At 34.7% G+C, this 22890-nt stretch overlaps 4 protein-coding genes across 6 annotated transcripts; 1 reads left to right on the forward strand and 3 right to left on the reverse strand.

The window, feature by feature from the left end:
• Positions 1-361: 361 nt before the first annotated feature.
• Positions 362-1060, reverse strand: LOC105205095. The gene has a single exon (XM_011174389.2). The coding sequence runs from the start codon at positions 1058-1060 to the stop codon at positions 362-364; it is 699 nt and encodes a 232-aa protein (XP_011172691.2).
• A 475-nt stretch (positions 1061-1535) lies between these two features.
• On the reverse strand, positions 1536-11874 carry LOC120359078. Its single transcript, XM_039455381.1, has 4 exons — positions 11676-11874; positions 11280-11575; positions 4361-5335; positions 1536-4151 (listed from the first exon to the last, which is right to left on the reverse strand). The coding sequence occupies exons 1-4, from the start codon at positions 11872-11874 to the stop codon at positions 1536-1538; spliced, it is 4086 nt and encodes a 1361-aa protein (XP_039311315.1).
• Positions 11875-12925: 1051 nt separating this feature from the next.
• LOC120359214 lies at positions 12926-18960 on the reverse strand. Of its 3 annotated transcripts, XM_039456008.1 has the most exons (8): positions 16020-18959; positions 15340-15578; positions 14853-14945; positions 14719-14760; positions 14430-14606; positions 14019-14260; positions 13780-13830; positions 12926-13389 (listed from the first exon to the last, which is right to left on the reverse strand). In XM_039456008.1, exons 2-8 carry the CDS (start codon positions 15464-15466, stop codon positions 13315-13317), a joined length of 807 nt encoding a protein of 268 aa, XP_039311942.1. In that variant the 5' UTR covers positions 15467-15578; positions 16020-18959; the 3' UTR covers positions 12926-13314. The 3 variants fall into 3 exon arrangements, 2 of the variants coding, with proteins under 2 accessions (XP_039311942.1, XP_039311941.1); XM_039456007.1 differs by lacking the exon at positions 12926-13389 and having other exon boundaries at positions 13600-13830; positions 16020-18960; XR_005576046.1 differs by lacking the exons at positions 12926-13389; positions 13780-13830; positions 14019-14260; ... (1 more) ...; positions 14719-14760; positions 14853-14945 and having other exon boundaries at positions 15494-15578; positions 16020-18960.
• A 775-nt stretch (positions 18961-19735) lies between these two features.
• On the forward strand, positions 19736-22164 carry LOC120359278 (KRAB-A domain-containing protein 2-like). The gene has a single exon (XM_039456204.1). The coding sequence runs from the start codon at positions 19828-19830 to the stop codon at positions 21094-21096; it is 1269 nt and encodes a 422-aa protein (XP_039312138.1). The 5' UTR covers positions 19736-19827; the 3' UTR covers positions 21097-22164.
• Positions 22165-22890: the final 726 nt, after the last annotated feature.

A 22890-nucleotide genomic window follows, 5' to 3' on the forward strand; every position in this document is an offset into this window, starting at 1 on the left:
TTCGATACGTATATCGATTTCAAACTACATCGTTTCATGAACTATCGCTCTACAAATTTGTACATTCTCCCACCAAATTAATGCTAATTAATTTAAATTCATTTTCTATTATATCGTCGTCAGCGATTGGTAATTTACAGAGTTTGTTAATCGCTCTTTTGCATGTTCCGTTTGCAGTTTTCGAGGTAATAACGCGTACCCTGCGATCACTTCCTTCGTGAATTTCGAGAACCTTTCCTAATTTCCATTTTAACGGCGGCGCATTGTTATCATGAATTAATACAACATCGTCGATTTTCAGATTTGGTTTCTCGATTTTTCATTTGCTCCTACTCTACAATGACGTTAAATATTCTCGACATCATCTATTCCAAAAGTCTCTCCTAATTTTCTGTATCAACTGCCACCTAATTGGTGCGTCACTCGTATCAATATCCGCCAGCTCCGGCAGAGGCTCTCCAATAAGAAAGTGCCCCGGTGTAAGCGGCTGCAAATCAACAGGAGTGGAAGGCGATTGACAAATCGGCCGCGAATTTAAACACGCCTCGATCTGAATCAAAGCCGTGTTCAACTCCTCGAAAGTCAACAACGTCTCACCGATGATTCGCCTCAAATGGAACTTGCATGATTTTACACCGGCTTCCCAAATTCCTCCCACATGGGGAGATGACGGGGGAATGAATTTCCATTCTATATTGTTGGATACACAAACTTCATCATTTAATTTCTGAAATTGTTCTTGGATGAGTCTTTGGATGTCATAGATTTCATTTTTAGCACCCACGAAATTGGTCGCATTATCACTATAGATGCACTGCGGACAGCCTCGACGCCCGATGAAGCGTCTCAATGCCGCAATAAATGAAGACGCGCTCAAGTCGCTAACGGCCTCCAGATGTATTGCTTTCGTAGCGAAGCAAATAAATAATGAAATATAAGATTTGTTAGTTTTTCTGCCGCGGCCCCGATTGACCAACGTTGTAATTGGTCCGGCAAAGTCCACGCCGGTAACAAAAAATGGACGCCTTGAAGTCACGCGATCTGCGGGTAGTCGCCCCATTAATTGTGATAATGCTCTCGGTTTATTATGAAAGCAGATCACGCAATTATGAACGACCCTTCTCGCGACATTCTTCTCTCCAACCGTCCAATATCGCCGGCGAATCGAGTATAATAATGCCTGTGGGCCTGCGTGTAGTAATCTACGATGTTCGCGCTCGAATAGCAATCTAGTGAACCTACTTTTCGGGGGGTAGCAGGATGGGATGCTTTTGATCTAATGACATTGATGCATTTTGCAGTCTACCTCCCACCCTGATAATACCCCTCTCATCCAAGAACGGATTAAGGGAAATCAACTTGCTGTTTAAATTAATATGTCCGGTTTTCCTTATACTTGCAAGTTCGCTTTTGAAATGAACCTGCTGTATTGCCGTGATTAAAGCTTTATGAGCGGTCATAATTTCACATATGGACAAACAATCGAACCGACGTTTTGTTTTAATTGATCGAGCATTAAGGGCAAATCGAAGCATCTACGCCACAATACGTTCCACTCTTGACAGCGACGAACACTTGTTGATCAATGCATCCACCGTCCGATTCAAACCATCAACATTCAAAAAAACCCGAGACTCCGAGCGCTCCTCAGACCTAATGATCTCCGACTCAATCTGCGACAGAGTTGTCAATCGCGCTCCATCCTGTGAATACTCATTGATCCGAGACAGCCACTCAGGGCCCTCCCACCAGAGTCTGCACTGTTTTAAGTCATACAGACTTGTACCGCGCGAGATCAAGTCGGCCGGATTGTCAGCGCTTTTAACATGACGCCAATGGTCAGCGGAAAGCAAGGATTGGATCTCGACCACTCGATTCGATACAAATACCTTTTGCCGTGACGGATCGCCGGAAATCCACGCTAACGTTATCGTGGAATCACTCCACGCATAGATATTGTCCAATTCAACTCCAAGGGCTTTCTTTACATTTTTAATTAAGCGGACCAAAACTACAGCTCCACATAACTCCAGCTTTGGCAGTGTGACGGTTTTACTTTTAACAGGAGCCACACGCGACTTTGAACAAACCAATCTGTAATTGCAATGGCCGTTACTGTCAATAGTCTGCAAATAGATGCATGCACCATATGCTTTCATTGACGCGTCACAAAATGCATGCATATTCAAACGAGTTGCGGAGCCGGGAACTATTCGACGCGGGATCTTAATCGAATGTATCTCTCTCAAATCATTCACGTACTCCCTCCACGCCCTCTGAAGTTCGCCGGTCAGTGGATCATCCCACTTCAAATTCGCGGACCACGTTCCCTGCATAATCAGTTTTGCGCGAATTAATATAGGGCTTATTAATCCTAAAGGATCGAACAATTGTGAAATAGTTGACAATACTTGACGTTTCGTTTTAATGGAATCGCTAATTGGTTGAACAGTGAACTGGAATATATCCCGCCTGTAGTGCCAATTTAATCCTAAGGTTTTTACTGCGTCTACGTTGATCGCGATCGATGACGATTCCCGGACCCGGTCGGTCGGCCTCAATTCATTCATGACTTCATCACAATTCGAATACCACTTGTGAAGTTCGAAGCCGCTGCCGTTCAACAGTGTCTTTAACTGCGAAATTAACCTGGTTGCTTCAAATTCACAACTGACATCAGTCAAGATATCATCGACATACAAATCATTCAGCAAGACTCTTGATGCCTCGCCGAATTGACTGCTCGAATCGATCGCTAATTGTCTGACGCAGCGTATAGCTAAAAATGGTGCGCACGCTAATCCGTATGTTACGGTGTTTAAATTATACTCCTGTATCGAATCGCTTGAAGAGAATCGCCAGAGGATCCGCTGATAATTTCGATCCTGTTCGTGTACTATAACCTGCCTGTACATTTTTTTGAGATCCGCTGTAATCGCTATGGCATGCAATCTAAATCGCAAAAGTAAGTCGATAATATTATCCTGCCAACCTGCTCCCACCATCAATGTATCATTTAAACTAACTCCCGATGCAGTTTTCGCAGACCCGTCGAATACCACGCGTAATTTGGTGGTGGTGCTTGACTCCCGAATGACACCATGATGAGGTAAATACACCGCAAATTTCGTATCGTCATCTTTGTCGACTTGCGACATGTGGTTTAGACGAATGTATTCCCGCATAAATTCCGAATACCGCGCGTGGAATTCAGGGTCGCGCTGAAATTTCCGTTCTAAATAGTTTAGCCGTTTTTCTGCTATTTGTCGAGATTCGCCCAACTGTGCCTTGTTTCCTCGGAAAGGCAGTCGAACGACAAACCGTCCCGAAATATTTCGCGTTACCGTATTTACAAAGTAGTCTTCGCATGCCTGATCCTCTGTTGACAACCTTGTATTGTCCTTCATTTCGTATTCCTCCAATTCCCAAAACCTTGCTAATTCGTTGTAAATAGAATCTTGTCTTACAAATAAACATGTATGAGCATTCGAATATGGACGGTTCGTCGATCGACTCGCGATTAAATGACTCGGAATCGAACCCGCTATCACCCAGCCGAGCTTACTATTTTGCAGCGTCGGCAAATTTTCGCCGAGCTCAATCCTCCCGGCCTGCAATAATTGCAGAAAGAACTCACTGCCGATTAGCGCGTCGATTCTACCAGGATTGTAAAAAATTGGGTCTGCCAATTTCAAATTCCCCGGAATTGCCAATTTTGAGATCTCAATGGTAAAGGGCGGTAATTCCCCTACTATTCTCGGAACTACCAAGCATTGCAAATTTAATTCGAATTCCGATACGCGTGACTTTACTTGCAATTGACAGCTATGTCTTATGATGCAGTTCATATTATTCAAACCATTTATATTTTGATGAACGTCGTCTAGTTTGACTCCCAATTTCCTACATGCTGCCAAAGTTACAAAATTTATTTCACTCGCGCTATCTAACAGCACTCTTAATTGATAATTGCCACCGTCCGCTCCCCTTACAATTGCCGTGGACATCAAGACCTGCCTACGCTTGAGTTCACCTGCCACGTGATACACCGAACCGCCGCTCGACGTTCCTGACGCCTCGGTCCCTGATGACTTCTCCTCCGCCGCGGCCGATCCTCCTCTCGCCCCAGCCGAAAAGCCTCCTGCTTCTGCCTATTGACAGAGTGTATTATGCCTCTCTCCGCACCGCCGACATCCGCTCGATCTACATTCGCCAGCAAAATGATTGGTTTTTAAACAATTAAGGCACAATTTTAATCGCTTGACCTCTCGCATCCTGTCGTCAGGCGAGAGCCTCAGAAATTGATACATGAATAAATAAGATGTGATCCCTGGCAGAAGTTGCATCGTCCTCCCTGGACCGTTGTGGATAGCGATGTTTTGTTCCGCAGATTTGAACACGGCTGTTGTCGTTTTCCGTCCTGCTTTGAGTCCGTCCTTGATTTATCGACGTGGTCTCTCGAGTCTCCGGTCAAGGATGCCCGCTCTAGTACTTGGCATCGACGCTGTAGAAAATCCAGGATAACACTAGTTGGTATATTTTCCTGTTGTTCAATATGTTCTTCCCAAGACTTTCTCGTGACGTTATCCAGATTTCTTTCAATCAGAAAGATTATGAGCTCTCCCCAGGACTCCGTGGGAAGTTTCATCGACTGCAAAATTCTCAAATGTTTTTGAACGTGATCCACGAGACTCTGAATTGCGCCAGAGGATTCTCGATGCACCCGCGGCATCTCAAACAGGCACTGGATGTGTCGCTTTTTAATGGCTCTCTCGTCCTCGTACCGCCCCTTTAGTAGCTCCCAAGCAATCGCATAATTCTGTTCCAAGATCTCAATCGATTCTATTATTCGTGCTGCTGGACCGCTTAAAGATCCAACTAAATACTGGTGCTTTTGTACGCTCGATAATTCACTGTCGTGTATTAATGTTTTAAACGTGTCTGAGTATCTCTTCCAGTCTTCAATGTTCCCGCTGAATGTGGGCAATCTGATGATCGGCAGCTTGACATGAGGCTCCCGCGATGCTCCTGACTGTACACTTACTCTTTCCAACACCTGAGTCTGCTGTGCTAACAATTGTGATAACACATCGCCGCCCGCCTCACTCGATCGCTCCGATAACCGCTCAAGGAGCGCGGTTTGCTGTTCTAGAATCGCCGCCAATGAATCCACCGAACGACCCTCAGTATCCGAACTCGAAGCAGGCAATGATGGATTAAGCCGCTCCATGTAATGTACCAGCATCGACTTTAAAGTGACATATCGTTCGTCAAATTCTAACTCCTCGTTTGCATCCCTCTCAGATTCTTCTTCAGGCACCAGGGATACTAATTGCTGTGATATGACTTGAAATTTATTATATGTCTCGTCTAAATATTGAAGACGTGTCTCAATCTCCTTAGTTGCCGTAATATTCAAATCGTCCTCAATGCGAGTCACAAAAGACTCTATTGTCGTCAACTTCGCCTTCAGACGTCCTCACTGTCTTCTAAGTCCGTCTATGCTCATCTTGTTTCTTCGTTATTACTCCACAGTCACAATTGCTCACTCGAATTTACCTTTCAGCGAAAGAATTTCGCACGGCACGAAGCTCCGATCACGCAGCCGACGCGTGCCAATGGAATGCGGCTCCGCACGATCACCGAATAACACCCGGCACCCCGGAGTCGATCGAGTGCTATACAAACGTTGTTAATAGCGTTTTTAATTGTTATAATTGCCATTAATCGTCATTTGTGTTATATCACTTGATGATCACGCGCACACGCGTGATCCGGCTCGAAGGACCATAATGTAAAAATTGGCGCGTTTATTATAAATATTGATATTATAAATATTGATTTATTATAAATATTAGATTGAATGGATTGATTGAATAATTGAAGATGGTTTAATTTATTACGAATGAGTCACTTTATTACGATTTGAATATAATAGATAATTTCGTAATACAACGTCGTCACAAGAATTATGCTCTCCTTTCGGCAATACAATCGCGAATGTATATAATAACGTACGCCGGATTCCTTCGACCGAGGATCCTTGTCCCCACCTACTTGAGAATTGTCATGCGCGGTTCGATACGTACATCGATTTCAAACTACATCGTTTCATGAACTATCGCTCTACAAATTTGTACACTGATTATATTTGACCAGATTTGATAAACCAGATATAATCATATCTCAACAGATATGAGTTCAACAATATAATTATATCTAGTCATGTCTGATTATATCTGGCCAGATCTGATAAAACAGATATAATTATATCTCAACAGATTTGAATTCAACAACATAATTATATTTATTCATATCTGATTATATTTGACAAGATCTGATAAACCAGATGTAATCATATCTCAACAGATCTGAGTTCAACAATATAATTATATCTAGTCATTTCTGATTATATCTGGCCAGATATGATAAACCAGATATAATCATATCTCAACAGATCTGAATTCAACAATATATTTATATCTAGTCATGTCTGATTATATCAGACCATATCTGATAAACCAGATATAATTAAATTTCAACAGATCTGAATTCAACAATATAATTTCATATAGTCGTATCTGATTATATCTGGCCAAATCTGATGAACCAGACATAATAATATTTCAACAGATTTGAATTCAACAATATTTATATTTAGTCATATCTGATTATATCTGGCCAGATCTGATAAACCAGATATTATCATATCCAAACAGATCTGAATTCAACAATATAATTATATTTAGTTATATCCAATTATATCTGGCCAGATCTGATAAACCAGATGTAATCATATTTCAACAGATCTGAATTCAACAATATAATTATATCTAGTTATATCTGATTATATCTGGCCAGATCTGATAAACTAGATATAATCAAATTTCTACAAATCTGAAATCAACAATGTAATTACATTTAATCATATCCGATTATATCTGGCCAGATCTGATTAACCAGATATAATCATGTCTCAACAGATCTGAATTCAACAATACAATTATATCCAGTCATTTCTGATTATATCTGGCCAGATGTGATACACCAGATATAATCATATCTCAACAGATCTGTATTTAACAATATAATTATACGTAGTCATATCTGATTATATCTGGCCAGATCTGAAAAACCAGATATAATCATATCTCAACAGATTTGAATTCAAGAATATAATTATATATAGTCATATCTAATTTTATTTTACCAGATCTGATAAACCAGATATAATCATATCTCATCAAATCTGTATTCAACAATATAATGATATTTAGTCATATCTGATCATATCTGACCAGATCTGATAAACCAGATATAATCATATCTCAACAGATCTATATTCAACACTATAATGACATTTAGTCATATCTGATTATATCTGGCCAGATGTAATAAATCAGATATAATCATACCTCAACAGATCTGAATTCAACATTATAATTAATTTAGTCATATCTGATTATATCTGGCTAGAGCTGATGAACCAGATATAATTATATCTCAACAGATCTGAATTCAACAATATAGTTATATGTATTCATATCTGATTATATCTGACCAGGTCTGATAAACCAGATATAATCATATCTCAACAGATCTGAATTCAACAATGTAATTATATCTAGTCATATCTGATTATATCTGGCCAGATGTGATAAACCAGATATAATCATATCTCAACAGATTTGAATTCAACAATATATTTATATTTAGTCATATCTAATTATATTTGACCAGATCTGATAAACCAGATATAATCGTATATCAACAGATCTGAATTCAACAATATAATTATATCTAGTCATATCTGATTATATCTGGCCAGATCTGATATACCATATATAATTATATCCCAACAGATCTAAATTCAACAGTATAATTACATCTAGTCATATCTGATTATATCTGGCCAGATCTGATAAACCAGATATAATCATACCTCAACAGATCTGAATTCAATATTATAATTATGTCTAGTCATATCTGATTATATCTGGCCAGATCTGATATATCAGATATAATCATATCTTGGCAGATAAATTTTTTTTTTCCGGGTGCTCTTTATAATGACAATCGATTTATCGAAGAAATATTTTGATATAAAAATTTTGCTTAAAAAACTATATTAACAAAATTCCATTGTTATTGTTTTAACTTGAAATGTATATGGTCAAATAAAAACTTAAATAACAAAAAAACACTCAAGTGTATGTACATTTGTGTGATAATACAATACACTCAAATTTAAGAATAATGCGGAAGTGTATCTAATTAAAGGTTATTAAAACTGTACCTTAATAATGTTTAGAATTGCTCAAAAGTAAAAATACCTTATAATAATTGTCAATCATTATGTATTGGCATATTGGCATTACTAAAAAACGGCGGGATATTAAACGAATATCTCCATAAACAATTGTTAGAATACGTCGCCTAATAACGGAAATAATAGGGATAGCCATATTGACGACAGTAGCCATAATACCTAGAGCTTTATATTATAAGAGTAGCGGAATCCTTTTATCTTAAGCGGTGTTGACTTCAACCGCCATGCTGGACATAATGGTCTCTCATCAGAGCGTCCCTCTGAGCGTTCAGTGATTTCAGTTTTCACACTTTTCAGCTAACCAGCATTAGGTCCAAGAATCGGTTGGTTGCGCTACTCTTATAATATAGAGCTTTAATAATATCCTGTTTTCCTCTACATGTTACGAGCGTCATATGATTCTGAATGAAGATCGCTATTTGGTCGCTGGCTTGGCGGTGAGGTAAGAGGAATAGTGGTAGGCGCAATTTATAATTAGATGAAAATCGACTAAAATATGCATTTTTTGCCGAGAACTAGTCTAAAATGTTATATGCTGTTTAATATTATTGTAGTAATGTTGTTAAAATGATATTTTGTTTACTGTATGTGAGTGCGTGCACGCGTGTGTGTGCCTGTATGTGAGCTTGCGCGTATATGTGCGCGCGCATGTGTGTGTGTGATTAAAAGACGTAATTTTCCATATATTGATTCTAAAAATAAAGGAAGATATGCGAAAATGGCCAAAACTAATCCGAGCAAAAACTTAAAAAATTAATTCCACAATGTTTCTTCTACACCCTACCGTAAAAGTCGTATGTGATGAAATCATATACGATCGTATATGATATTGTCAACTGTGTTTTTGGAATGTGATGTGCATAATATACGATTCATATATCTATCGTATACAAAAAAAGCGCAAAGTTTCTTTGAAATATCTACATAAATATGTATTATATTACACTACATAATCCCAATGAGCAACACAATATTTTTATAATATTTTATAAAAACAATTTTTGCAAAAAAATCCATTCTTAGGAATTTTTTTCGGAAATTCCTGAGCGGTCACCCATCCAAGTCGCGACCCCGGTGAACGTTGCTTAACTTCCAAGATCGCTGCGAACTAATCCCTCATGATGACCTGTGAACACTTTATGTGTATATAACCAATAAATCAGGGCAATATACGTTATCAAAAAAATGAAATATGTATAATTAAAACATAATATTTATATTTAACATACAATATATAAAATTATTATTAATTTTATTAGTTAATAAAATAGTTCTTTTACTATTTTCACAAATGCGAATTAGCATCTAAAATAATTTTTGTTATTTGTTTAAATAAGAATGCAACTAAAAAATATAGAAAATACTCAAATTCAATGAACGGCGTGCCGAATTAATTTTTAGTCATAACACAGTTCTAAATTGAACAAGATTTAAGTAAAGTATATAAAAATCACACAGACAATACAAGCACGAAGATTTAGCTGCAACCGTTGAAAGCATTCTTGTTCAATTTGTTTTGATACAGTAACGGTCAAAATATCTATCTACTACTTTAAAAAATATATGTTAATATAATACAATAATTAAATTAAATATAAAAAAATTTTTATTAAAAAACATTTAACAAATATTGTCTGCTCATTAGGATATAAATCAAGTTTTCTTTATTTATGAACCTATTTCGTCTAAAAGTATATATATGATTATATATTTTTCATTATTAATATCATTAATAATCTGTACAAAAATTCAAATACTGCATAGATTACAAAAAATAAACTGATTTTAAATACATCGACAATATATGTATATTATCCAATGTGTAACAGCCAAAATAATTATTTATTTAGAATGTATATAATTATAATTATTGCAAATAAATAAACAAATGTAAAATAATTTATAAATTGAGTTAACATTTATTGTTGTTATGCGAGAAAAAACTCGGTTTCAGAAGACTTTTTCAATGACGACTTCAATAATTTAATTAGAGTTACGCTTGGCAAAATATGCATGTATTTCGTATGAGATGTATATCGTATATGATGGATGTGCTATTGTATAGAATCATATATGATTCTTATACGATAAATCCGCATGTTAAACACGTGATTCTATATAATTTCCGCCCGTGATATGTAATTTGTATGTGATCGCATAACGATCGTATGTCTAATAATGCGATTGCCATGTGGTCGCATACGAGTCATATAAAAATCGTATGTACCTTATGCGCAATCTTATATGATTCGGAACATACGTCAAACATGTCACATGTGATTCCGAAACAAATGTCCAACGGTGATATGTAATTCGTATACCAACATATGTCTAATCATGCGATTAGCATGTGATCGCATACGATTTATATAAGATTCGCATATAATTCTTATACGATCAGATATGATTCATATATATCATTCGTATACTATTGATATATGATTCACATACCAAATTTACGGTAGGGCATAAAAGAGAAAAATAATATTTGTAATGCCGGGAAGTGCGTAGTTGTTAATGACACAGAATCACAACAAAATTTTGAAAATAAACAAAAATAAGTGTTTTCTATAGATTTTGGGTCACTATATCCGAATTCGTAAACCGTTTTGTTTTATCACATCCAGTTTTTATACGAGGGCAGTCCGATAAGTACTTAGCCTACAAAAAAAAACGAAAATTTTGGAAAAGTGGCGATTTATTTCTCATTATAGTCTCCTTTTAGCTTGATACACTTGACCCAGCGATGCTCCAACTTCTTTAACCCATCTGAAAAATACATTTTCTCGGGGTCTGTAAAGTAGGCCTCCGTGGCGGCGATGACCTCCTCATTCGACTCAAATTTCTGCCCGGCGAGTGACTTTTTCAAGTTTTGAAACAAAAAAATGTCGCACGGGGCCAAATCTGGAGAATACGGTGGATGGGGCAGCAGTTCGTAGTGCAATTCGACCAATTTGGCCGTGGCGATAGCGGAGGTGTGAGCTGGTGTGTTGTCATGATGGAAGAGCACTTTTTTCTTCGCCAAATGGGGCCGTTTTTTCTGCAATTCGGCGTCGAATTGGCCCAATAATTCGGCATAGTAGAGCCCTGTGCCCGTTTTGCCTTTCTCCAGGTAGTCGATGTAGATCACACCTTGTGAATCCCAGAAAACGGTGGCTATCACTTTTCCGGCCGATAGGACAATCTTCACCTTCTTCGGAGCACGTTCGCCAGGTGAAGTCCACTGTTTCGACTGCTTCTTGGTCTCTGGTATGGATCCGTGTTTAATCGACGGTCACGAAACGACGCAGAAACTCCTTCGGATTGCGCTTAAACAGCGTCAAACACTGCTCTGAAGTGGTCTCACGGTTGCGCTTGTTGTCCGGAGTAAGCATACGCGGCACCCATCGCGCCGACAGCTTTCTCATGCCCAAAATTTTATGCAGGATATGACCCACGCGGTCTTTTGAGATGCCTACAGTTTCAGCTATCTCGCACATCTTTAATCGGCGGTCTGCTAATACGAGATCATGGATTTTTGTCACGTTATCCTCCGTGGTAGCCATTTTCGGGGCACCTTGGCGTAGCTCATCAAAAACCGACGTGCGACCACGTTGAAACTCGTTAAACCAATTTTTGACGGTCGCCATCGAAGGAGAAGAGTCACAGCATCCAAGCGCTCTTTGATTTCGCTGCGCAATTTCCCTTCCAAAAACAAGAATCGAATCACTGACCGATATTGCTCTTTTTCCATTTTTCTAAAATCCGCGGACACGCCCGCTTCCACACGCGGTCAAAACAAAACTACGAGTCCGATTCGGCTGAAATTTTGACAGTAGCCGTCTACGAGAATGTATTACACGATAGTGAATCTCTCTTGCGATATTGGCACCATCGGACGGTGAGGCTAAGTACTTATCGGACCGCCCTCGTATATGTATAATCGCGAAAAATGATGAAAAATCTGTAAAAATTGACAGAAATATTTAAGGTAAAAGCAACAGTAAATTATGACATAAAAATGTGGTCGCAGAACTGATTTAAATATTTTGGTAAGTTAAATAGTCTAAGAAATGAAAAAATTTTATTTCACTAATATTAGGTATTATGGCACATCGTAAAACAAATCGATGTAAAATACCATTTTGTAATAAACAGTCAAGCGATCTGCATCAATTGTAGATTTTCTTAGAAATGAATTTTAATTGTTGCTTTTGCAAGATTAAATTAAGTGAGTTAGGCACAAAGTTAGGCACAAAGTGAAATTTTAGAAGAATTTTTAATTAGGCTATAATACCTAACATTAACATAATATCTAAAATTTGGTTATAATACCTAACATTAGTAAAGCAACTTTTTTATTATTTTTTGCGCTTTATTTAATTTATCAAAATATATTTAAATTCTGCAGTCGCATTTTTATGTTATATTTATTTAACGTTTCTTTCAATTTTAACAGATTTTTAATAATTTTTCTCAATTATCTAAAAAATTAGACGTAATGAAATAAAACAGCTTACAAATTCAAATTTAGTGATCCAAAATCTGTAAGAAACATCTACTTTGATTTAAGTTTATTTCCAAAGAAAATTTTTTTGTGGTCCTACGTCCCGAGTAGAAAATAAAACGCGGCCCTAAGAGGGGTACGCTAGGTTTTGCCCTATTGCCCGATCAGGTCTTGTTAAGGCAGCCTGACATGGCGCCTTATAAAAAATGTAACGTCGTGTTCTATATGGCCCTGATAGCAGTTTCCTGATCAGGCCCTAGTAACGCAATTCTTATAGGGTCCAGATAAGGTACTGTAAAGGAAGGAAGAAGGTTTATGGATTGCAGATATTAGATTTTTTAATTTACATTATTTATTTATTAACGAAATATATAAAAAACGTTAACATAACACTTTGGTATGAGCAATGAAAATACTAAACTCTATTACATAACATTTCCTTTCTTGGCTCGGATTGAACGATACCCTTCCCAGTCCTTTGCACTATTAATGACTGCGCCTACACTTTTACAAAAACTTTTGACGGTAATCGGCGAAGCTTTTGGATTATTTCTATATTCCGCAACAATAATATCTGGAAATAAATTAGTTTTTCTTGACATTTATCTTAAATAATTTTTTTTTTTTTTTATTTTAATGATAGCATAAATACTATCTGCTAGTGTTATGAGATACAGGTGAGAGTAACTAAACTAGAAAACTGAATATATAAAACATAGAAAACTAAATATATAAAACTAGAGATAACATCTTTTTGATAATAATGTTACTAACATAATTATCATTATCAAGATTCTTTACAATTTAATAATTCAATATTTATAATTTAAATTTTAATAAAAATATCTTGAATATAGGAAAAAAAGTTTGTTTGCTGGAAAGTGAGTTTCGTTGCCGTTTCTTTCACAGCAGTATATTTTTGTATCACATTTCTTGACATGTAACGTTTCAAAATGTTCCTTACAGTGTGGGTAAGTGAAGATTTGGAATCAACTAATGTCCATATATTAAACTTCTGAAAACCATAAGCACATCTTTATTAGTTTTAAATGCATTATATAAAAGTATGTGTTTAAAAAAATATTTTCACATTAAATATTTCTAATTATATTACAATATTGGTAAATATTGATTCTATATTTGTGTTCAACTTATAATTATTATTAGGAATATGATAATTAAATTCACAAAGTGAAAACTTACAACGTCTTCTTGAAATTTTGTATCCGTTTTTAATTTGCTGTCAAAATTCTGGAAATCTTCTAAATTTTTAAATGGTAAATCTATTTGGTACTTTTCCGTAAAATTTCCAGTATTACAGATCTCGGAGAAGTTGCCTATTTTTTTTTCTTGCAAAATATTATAAATTTCCTCTAACTGTGTACTTATTTTGGTTAGTTGTACGCTTTGGCTACGGAACCCTCTGTTTATTAAACCTTTAATATCTAAAAAAGTTGGAATAAAACAATTAAAATTACAAATATGTTTTGGACCGATAGTGTAACAACACAATGATAGTAAGAAAGCTTTCTTCGATTGCAGCTAGATCTTAGTGCTTATATTTATTATAAAACAATTGAATTTCAATTTTATTTGCAAAATGATTGTACTCACCATCCGTTAAAGACATCGGGTCAAAGTTCATGACTGGGATTTCATCGTCATATAATACAGACGTATCAGTGCTTCGCATGCTATCATTGCATGTATTTGTTGATTGTAAAGTCTTCAAATCAATTTCCTTTCTGGAAATCGAGGTATTAGATGGAGGTTTTTTATATAATTCTTTTCCTGTGTGTGAAAAATTTTTCTCTACAATACATAAAAATTAATTAATGTGATAAAATAAGTATACATATAAAAAATCAATTAAGTATAACTATCATAAAATTAATATATTTACTTTTATTTATATTTAAATCTTCTTGTTTTTGTCCAGATATTCCTTCATAATAAAAAATATTTAGATTAACAAAATGTGTATATATAAATATTTAAATTTAGCGTACTAAAAAGTTAAAAAAATACATAATTTACCTAAATTTTTATGAACAGATTCCACTTTTGATTTTTTGCTGCTCTTTTTATATGTAATGCTCGTATCATCAGAAGTCGAAGAAAAATCAGATGCTAATAATAGAAAAATTAAAATATTACATTTTATTATAGTTAAAGAAATATAATCAATTTATCAATAATTATAAAATAAATGATACATTTATCATCAACATAGAACTCTTCTAATGCAGGAACTTCCCAAAGATTCTTATTTGCATCATTTTTTTCAGATCTTTGCATTTTATAAAATTTTTTTAGAGCTGACACTTTAGCCTTTGCCGTAGTTTCATTGTCAGTTGAGAAAGCGTATTTTTGGTTTTTTAAAATCTCTACTTTTTTTAAAGCTTCCTCATACGTTTCTGGACAAGTTTATTTATAATTAAATTACATAATGTAAATATATATATATTGAAATAAAAATTAATAAAATTGATGTGAAAGTTAATAACAGTATTTAACGACTTACTTGCTTCACCTCGTACTTCAACGGTATAATTTGGCCAATTTTCTGGCGCATGTTTCTTCTGTTGCATAAGAGAATGCAAATAGGCTAAATTCTTATCATTATATGGCTGTGGCATAAATTTTGTCATCAGACCTGCTTTACCATCATAAAAAATCCAATTTGATGGGACAACATCGATACTTTTTATCCCATCACTTTCTTCAGCAAATTCAACCAGCTTGTACTGGTGCTTCACCCATCTAGGATAACATCAAAATTTAATATAAATACAAATATACAATACAAAATTCTTTATCTCATTTCTGCTAATTTTTCTGTAAAACAATCGAATTTAGAATAATAATCTAATACAAATATTTTTCATATTTTCTTCACAATATGTAATAAATTTTTAATTTAATTAATTTCTAAAATTATTGACGTATTTATAGAAAAAAAAACAATACAGCTTTTGTTGCGACTACCTTCCCTCTTTCCGATATATACCGCAGTTGATTTGTATGCACCGGCATTTGATAGGTTATATTATAACTTTGTGACTATAGGATTGTTATAATATGTATTGCCTATATTTTTATGAAAACCGCAATTTTCTAATAGCCGATATTTTTTAATTGAAATAAAATTTTGCATTTCTGTACTAATGTTCGTATAAGTTTAACAAGAAAAACAAATCTTACCTTTATGTGATACACTACGATCTCTTCGTGAGCGATGATTGCGATCGGCAATGGTCATGAAACAATAAACTATCAGCGGCTAGATTAACTCTGCTGGCTGTTCAAATTTACTACATACAATATTATAGTTTTCTAAAATGCTGAAATAAAATACTTTGGACAAAAAAGTAAAAATTGTTGAAATTAAACATTTATTGGTGAAGAAACGGCATTACATAATTTTTTTCTTGACCATAACCATCGATTTGAAAATATATCATTTTTGAAACTAGTGATCGAAGTGTACATATTTTTCTAATATGAGATTTAGTGACTTTCCACATATTTAATGACTCGGAATTGCAGGGATATATAAATATGGATTTTTCTGGATTTAAGATATTTCCAGAAATTTGAATGCCATTATTATTTTCATTTGGTGGAATATGAATTTTATCTATTTGTAATATTGAGCCATTTTTCAATAAAACTGTATTATCTGGTGAATTACATGATAATATAGCGTTATATTCTTTATAGCATAGCTTTTTGACAAGTATCTCTCCGGAGGGTAGCATACGTTTAACTTTTATATCACTAATAGCAGATTGTATTGTTACCTTTTCCTCATTAGCAAAGAATGTTTCATGAAGTCGACGACATATTTGAGGTAAAGGCCGGTTACCACTTCGGAGCATATTTTTTATCTTTCCTAAAGCATTTTCGAATGGAAACGCCGTAATTTTGCTTAAAGGGCACTTCATGTTAATAACATCATTAGCTAAATGGATAAGACTGTGCATATTCATTATTTGACTCTCTGTTCCCTACAAATTACGCGATAATTGAACAAAACGTATAAGATAAATTTTGGCCTGTCCGTGAAATTTTAAAGCTAAATTTTCTGAACACAATATCCGACACGCAACATGAAAAAGGAGAAAATGTTTGTAGAGATTACTCGGAAGGACTCTTTTTAATACAATTGGTCCACAGTATAATAAAAAAAAGCTTAATTCGGTAGCTTTCCATTTCGAAATGTCAAATATTGACCTTGTAGTCCGTTGAAAATCCGCCGATACTTGTGATTGCAAATTAATTAAAATCTGAGATAGTTGACACCTACTATTTTGACTTAATTTAGTGCTTCGATTACCTCCTAACCAATAAGCGATTAATAATTTTTTCATGATACCTAAACAGCAAAGGTGCATATAGTCCAATACAAAATGATTAATCATGTCAAGTTGAGATATTTCAATTAAAGGCGAGATGTTGATATGATGCTCGAGTTGGTCTACATTTCGAAAAGATCTGTCAGTTCTCTCATCAGAATTTGTAGAAATATACACAGTTCGTTTGTTGTATCGTTCTCCGCAAATAGTACAGCGTTCACACGAATAAAATCCACCGTGACCTTTTATGCACTTAATAAATGAGCGCGCTGGTCTGTCACATACAAAGCACTTAATATGCACTTTAAATATTCTTTCACTTATTTCTATTCCTTCCTGTAAGAGTTCTTTTAATTCCTCAATTAGACTTGATAAATATTCATTTATATCACTTGGCTTTTCGGTACCCGCATATATAGCCACAGGAAATACTTTATATATATCAGCAGAAAAATGAATTTTGCATAAGATTGGCCAAAATTGTTCACTACTTGATTTAAAAAGAGGCAGTCCGTCGATATCAAATTGTAGATACAGCTTATTCTCTTGATGCAGATCTGCATTTATACATCTTTGGAGATGTTTCGCGATTCCAAAGTATACAAATTCGCCAATAACAACATTATTCGGTCCTTTAAATTGTTTTATTTCATATTCAGCAGATGTTGTTTTCAAAAAAGTTTTGGAACATTTTGGCAACTCTGGAAGCATTCTTCGCCTAAGAATTTGAAGTAGAGAGTCTAAATGTGTATGTTTAATATTACATTTTATAGCCCATTCTCGAAGCGCTTCAATTTCATTAAATTCTTCTTCAATATCTTCTTCGTATTGGTCATCATCACTGTAATGATCATATTCACTGAAGTCATTCTCATCAACATCATCTCCACTTCCATCATCATTATTATCATTATTAATGTCATTTTCATTTCCTGCACTTTTATCTAAATCAATGTTTTCTTCACTTGCACTTCTATTTACAGAACAGTTTTCTTGACTTCTACATTCATTAGAGTTTTTTTCACTTTCATTTATATCATAATTTTCCATTAATAAACGTTTTTGATCAACGGTAAACGTCGATGATCCTGCTACTGAATAATTCTCATCTGAAATAAATTTTTTCATTTATAATACTTTTGCGGTACCCTGACCGAAAAATGATCTTTGCGGTTAACCTAAATTTTCAAAACTGGTGTGTAAATTAAACTATTTACATTCAAATGTGAAAGAATGAATTCGAAATATCCGGATACATGAGTTCCTACATTCAACAATGAATTGACAGCCATAGGGTATATAATAATATATAATAATAATTTAATCTAGAAATAATTAAAGTGTATTATGCACCTACCTTTTTTTGTGAACTGTACGAAACCTTTTAACACGTATTCGTGTTAGTTTTCTAATTTTTTCTGAACGATCCATTATTTTTTATTTGAAATCACAACAGTACAAAAATTGCGACATACAATTGAGACTTCAAAATAAAATTTTCATCAAACTCCGATGATTTGGTGCATGCGCACATTTGATAGAGAATTTTAGATAAAACTTAATCAGGGCCGCGTAAGGATTTCCGCAATTAGGCGCTGATAGAGCAGCCCTTATTACGGCGCTGACAGAGGATGCCACAGTGATAAATAATACGGCAATCCTGATTCAGGCATTAACAGAGCCAGATCAGGCTTTCCACAATAAGGCATGCCATGAAATTACCTGATTGCGCCCGGAACAAAATGCAGGCAAACCTTAATCATTTTCTACTCGGGGTTGTACATATAAAAAATGTCCATGATTAAAATATAAATAATTATATATATTTTATGTATAATTATAAATAAAAATTTTTTTACGGATACACAACAGCAATTATTTAATAATAAGTATATGTATGTAAAAATTATATGATGTAATATGTACATAAATAATTATATATAATCATATATATTTTAATATATATGGACGTATTTGATATATAAGTATATAGTTTTTTCTCGGGTATAAGTGTGTATGCAAAATATGTGCATCTAAAACTGAGCATAAATATACATATATATTAAAATATGTATATACAAGTCTGATCATATAAAAATAAAGAAAATTGAAACGGAACGTTACGTATGCATTATATATGTTACAGTTAAAACCCGAAATCCGTCAAAACCCGAATTTACTGGTAAATTCTAGTTTTAACTAAGCCAGCTCGGCAATTCGCGTTCTAACTGAAATAATGTAGTCAAAACTAGAATTGACCGAGTGCTTTAGTAAATTCGCGTTTTAATTGAAACAATTCAGTTAAAACTAGAATTAACTGACCGCTTTAGTAAATTCGCGTTTTAACTGAAACAATTCAGTTAAAACTAGAATTAACTGACCGCTTTAGTAAATTCGCGTTTTAACTGAAACAATTTAGTTAAAACTAGAATTGACTGTTTGCTTAGTGAATTCGTGTTCTAACGTGTCGCCGGCGCGCTTGTCAATTGTTTACGTGCAGTTGTGCAAGTCAGATGTGTTCGGATGTTCTTTCTGCGCAGACATTGGCGATGAGTGACAAAATGGAATGTGAGAATTTGTCTAGAAAAAGCTGGAAATTGCGTTTCCTGGAGGAATTGCTAACTTTAGAAAGGAAGGAAAGTCACTATAATGTGATGAAAAGAGATGAATACGATAAGTTATTAGCGGAGACTGAAGAAGCTAAAGCTGCAATAAAGAAGACGCCTTTGCAATACCGAAGAGTTAAAAGATTTGATGTTTTTGAAATCGGTGGAACGAAAAAGTTGATTTCAAAAGACGAACCAGTCAAGTATTATTTGCCAGCAGAAGAAATATACGACGTCATAGAAAGTGCGCATATAGCTGTAGGACATGGAGGTCGAGACAGAATGAAGAAGGAAACATCGAGGAAATACGCCAATATAACTAATGAAATGATAAATATTTTTTTGTCAATGTGCGAAACTTGTCAACAAAAAAGAAGCAAGCGCAAGAAAGGTTTGGTTTCTAAGCCGATCCTTCACTCAGAAATGAATAGCCGTTGTCAAGTAGATTTAATCGACATGCAATCTCAGGCTGATGAACAATTTAAATTTATTATGGTTTACCAAGACCATTTAACGAAATTTATCTTACTGCGAGCGCTCCAGAGCAAAAGAGCTGAAGAAGTTGCTTTGCAACTTACTGATATTTTTTTGACATTTGGAGCTCCCTGTATTTTACACTCTGATAATGGTAGAGAATTTGTCAATTCTGTCATAGAAGAGTTATTTACATATTGGCCGGAGTTAAAAATTGTTCACGGAAAGCCAAGACATAGCCAAAGTCAGGGTTCAGTTGAAAGAGCCAACCAGGACATAGAAAACATGTTGGCTTCATGGCTGAAAGACAACAATACCACCAAATGGTCGAATGGTCTTAAATTTGTACAATTTATGAAAAATAGAGCACTTCATTTTGGAATCAAACAATCACCTTATAAAGCAATGTTTGGAATTGAACCAAGAGTTGGACTGACGACATCATCATTGCCATCTGATATGATTACAAATATCCATGATGAAAATGACCTTCAGAACATAATCGAGCAGATGAATACAGAGCACGAGGAAACTGAAATAGTTGAAGAAGTACAAGAAGATGAAGCGGAGGCGATGCTAACTACAATATCGTCAAACATCTCCTTAGCCAGGAAGGAAGCCAAAGAAAATTTGGAGAAACAGGCCAAAAGAATGCAATTGATTTCCGATGCAACTCATTCTCCGGTTGATATAGGAGCTAATATCATTATACCCATTCCAGATGTTGACAGAGGAAAGGCAGACTTACGAAATCTCATAGGTATCGTTCTTGAAAGAAATGAAGATGGATTATACAAAATTGGCACAAAGGACGGAATTCTAAATAAATTATATTGCAGGTAAGTTTGGTGAATTTCCAAGCCGATTAATAATTCAGAAAATATGTTACATTAATATTTTTTTCAGATCTGAATTTGATATATCTCCTCAAATATTCTTGACTCAAGAACAAGTGCCGAAACAGGAAATTTCCTTGAGAACTGCAGCTAGAAAAGGCGCCGTTGGTACAGGACAAGGCTTTGTCCGCTGTGCTTGCACAAAAAATTGTACTTCAAAGCGTTGCTTTTGTATGAAAAAGGGCAATCTTTGCAACTTCTCTAAATGCCATAACAGTATGCCTTGTAAGAATAAGTAGTTTTTGAGCTATATAAATCTATTTTCTAATTTCTAATTTCATCCAGTTATTCGTAGCATTTAGTTTTAAAGGTGAAAGATACAGTATTATATAAAAAAATATTATTATTAGGTATTATTACTTATTAAGTTTTTTACTTATAATATTATTACTTATATTACCTATTACTTATATTATATTATTACTTATAATATTATTACTTATATAATTACTTTAATTAAAATTTTAACTTCACTGACAATTTATTTTATAAAAATTTTGTTTGAAATGTTTCTCTTCTCTCCTATATAATCAACATAATAAAAATGTTTGTTACGGTATAAGTTACAAAACCAATATAACCTGACTGAAATGATAATAAACATCATCAATCAGCATTATTTCAATATAATTATAACGCAAGAATCTTAATTTTTATTTTGTGAATATTATACATATATGTGTTACGCCCAAACACTGAAAGGCGACACGTTAGAATGCGAATTCACTAAGAGCAATCAGTCAATTCTAGTTTTAACCGAATTGTTTCAGTTAAAACGCGAATTTACTAAAGCGGTCAGTCAATTCTAGTTTTAACTGAATTGTTTCAGTTAAAACGCGAATTTACTAAAGCACTCGGTCAATTCTAGTTTTGACTAAATTATTTCAGTTAGAACGCGAATGTACTAAAGCACTCGGTCAATTCTAGTTTTGACTACATTATTTCAGTTAGAACGCGAATTGCCGAGCTGGCTTAGTTAAAACTAGAATTTACCAGTAAATTCTGGTTTTGACGGATTTCGGGTTTTAACTGTAACATATATAACATTTAATTATTACCAGTAATTTTCTCCGTACTTTTCCCGACATTATTATTATTTTGTTTCATATACATCAAGAAACACTGTGGAATTAGTTTTTTAGGTTTCTATTCGGGGCCAGTTTTGGCCACTTTCACACACCCTCTTTTAAACTTGAAACTATATATTAAAATTATTTTTTCTCGATAAACATAACAATAAAGAAAAATTATTTGTAATCACTATGCAATTTATGGTTCACCCTGTATATAACGAATACATTGGAACAGTATGTTGTTGCGTAAGTGTCATTGGTATATTATGATCGATAGCTGAACGACACTCCAAGTATGTGGGCGTTGGCACTTTGTTGCTTTCGAATTCCATTTTGTTTCTCTTTTCCTCTCTTGGCTCGCCTCGAAAACTCCGCTGGAGATGCAAAACAATGCGTATTTTCTTTTTTTTTTAATCGAAAAATGACAAAGGATAAAATTCGATTGTTGCTTGCCAATTAATCGCAATGTTGTCCACGGAGGGGAAAGCATAAAACTACACTTGCGTACGTAATATCATAACGAAGTTATCGTGACCGTTTTAATTACGCGCGCATGCATAATCACGCGTGACTCATAGAATTGTAGCCAAAGAATGCGTTCCGTAAGTTGCGAAACTGCGATCGTATAAGCTGTATATGCGTCATGATTGCAAGCCACTTCTTTCTCC

The sequence above is a fragment of the Solenopsis invicta genome, chromosome 12 (genome assembly GCF_016802725.1).
Source record: "Solenopsis invicta isolate M01_SB chromosome 12, UNIL_Sinv_3.0, whole genome shotgun sequence".
Classification (NCBI taxonomy): domain Eukaryota; kingdom Metazoa; phylum Arthropoda; class Insecta; order Hymenoptera; family Formicidae; genus Solenopsis; species Solenopsis invicta.

Coding starts and splice junctions, on each gene's coding strand:
- LOC105205095 (XM_011174389.2), bottom strand. CDS start 1,060: ATGGGGCGACTACCCGCAGATCGCGTGACTTCAAGGCGTCCATTTTTT.
- LOC120359078 (XM_039455381.1), bottom strand. CDS start 11,874: ATGGCTACCACGGAGGATAACGTGACAAAAATCCATGATCTCGTATTA. Junction 11,576..11,675: donor TCCGGACAACAAGCGCAACC/GTGAGACCACTT, acceptor GATCCATACCAG/AGACCAAGAAGCAGTCGAAA. Junction 5,336..11,279: donor CTATCGCCACGGCCAAATTG/GTCGAATTGCAC, acceptor GTCATATCACAG/CAATTAGTATCCCTGGTGCC.
- LOC120359214 (XM_039456007.1), bottom strand. CDS start 15,466: ATGACAAAATTTATGCCACAGCCATATAATGATAAGAATTTAGCCTAT. Junction 14,946..15,339: donor TGAAGTACGAGGTGAAGCAA/GTAAGTCGTTAA, acceptor TTCTATTATTAG/CATCTGATTTTTCTTCGACT. Junction 14,761..14,852: donor ATCTGTTCATAAAAATTTAG/GTAAATTATGTA, acceptor TTTATTATGAAG/GAATATCTGGACAAAAACAA.
- LOC120359278 (XM_039456204.1), top strand. CDS start 19,828: ATGAAAAGAGATGAATACGATAAGTTATTAGCGGAGACTGAAGAAGCT.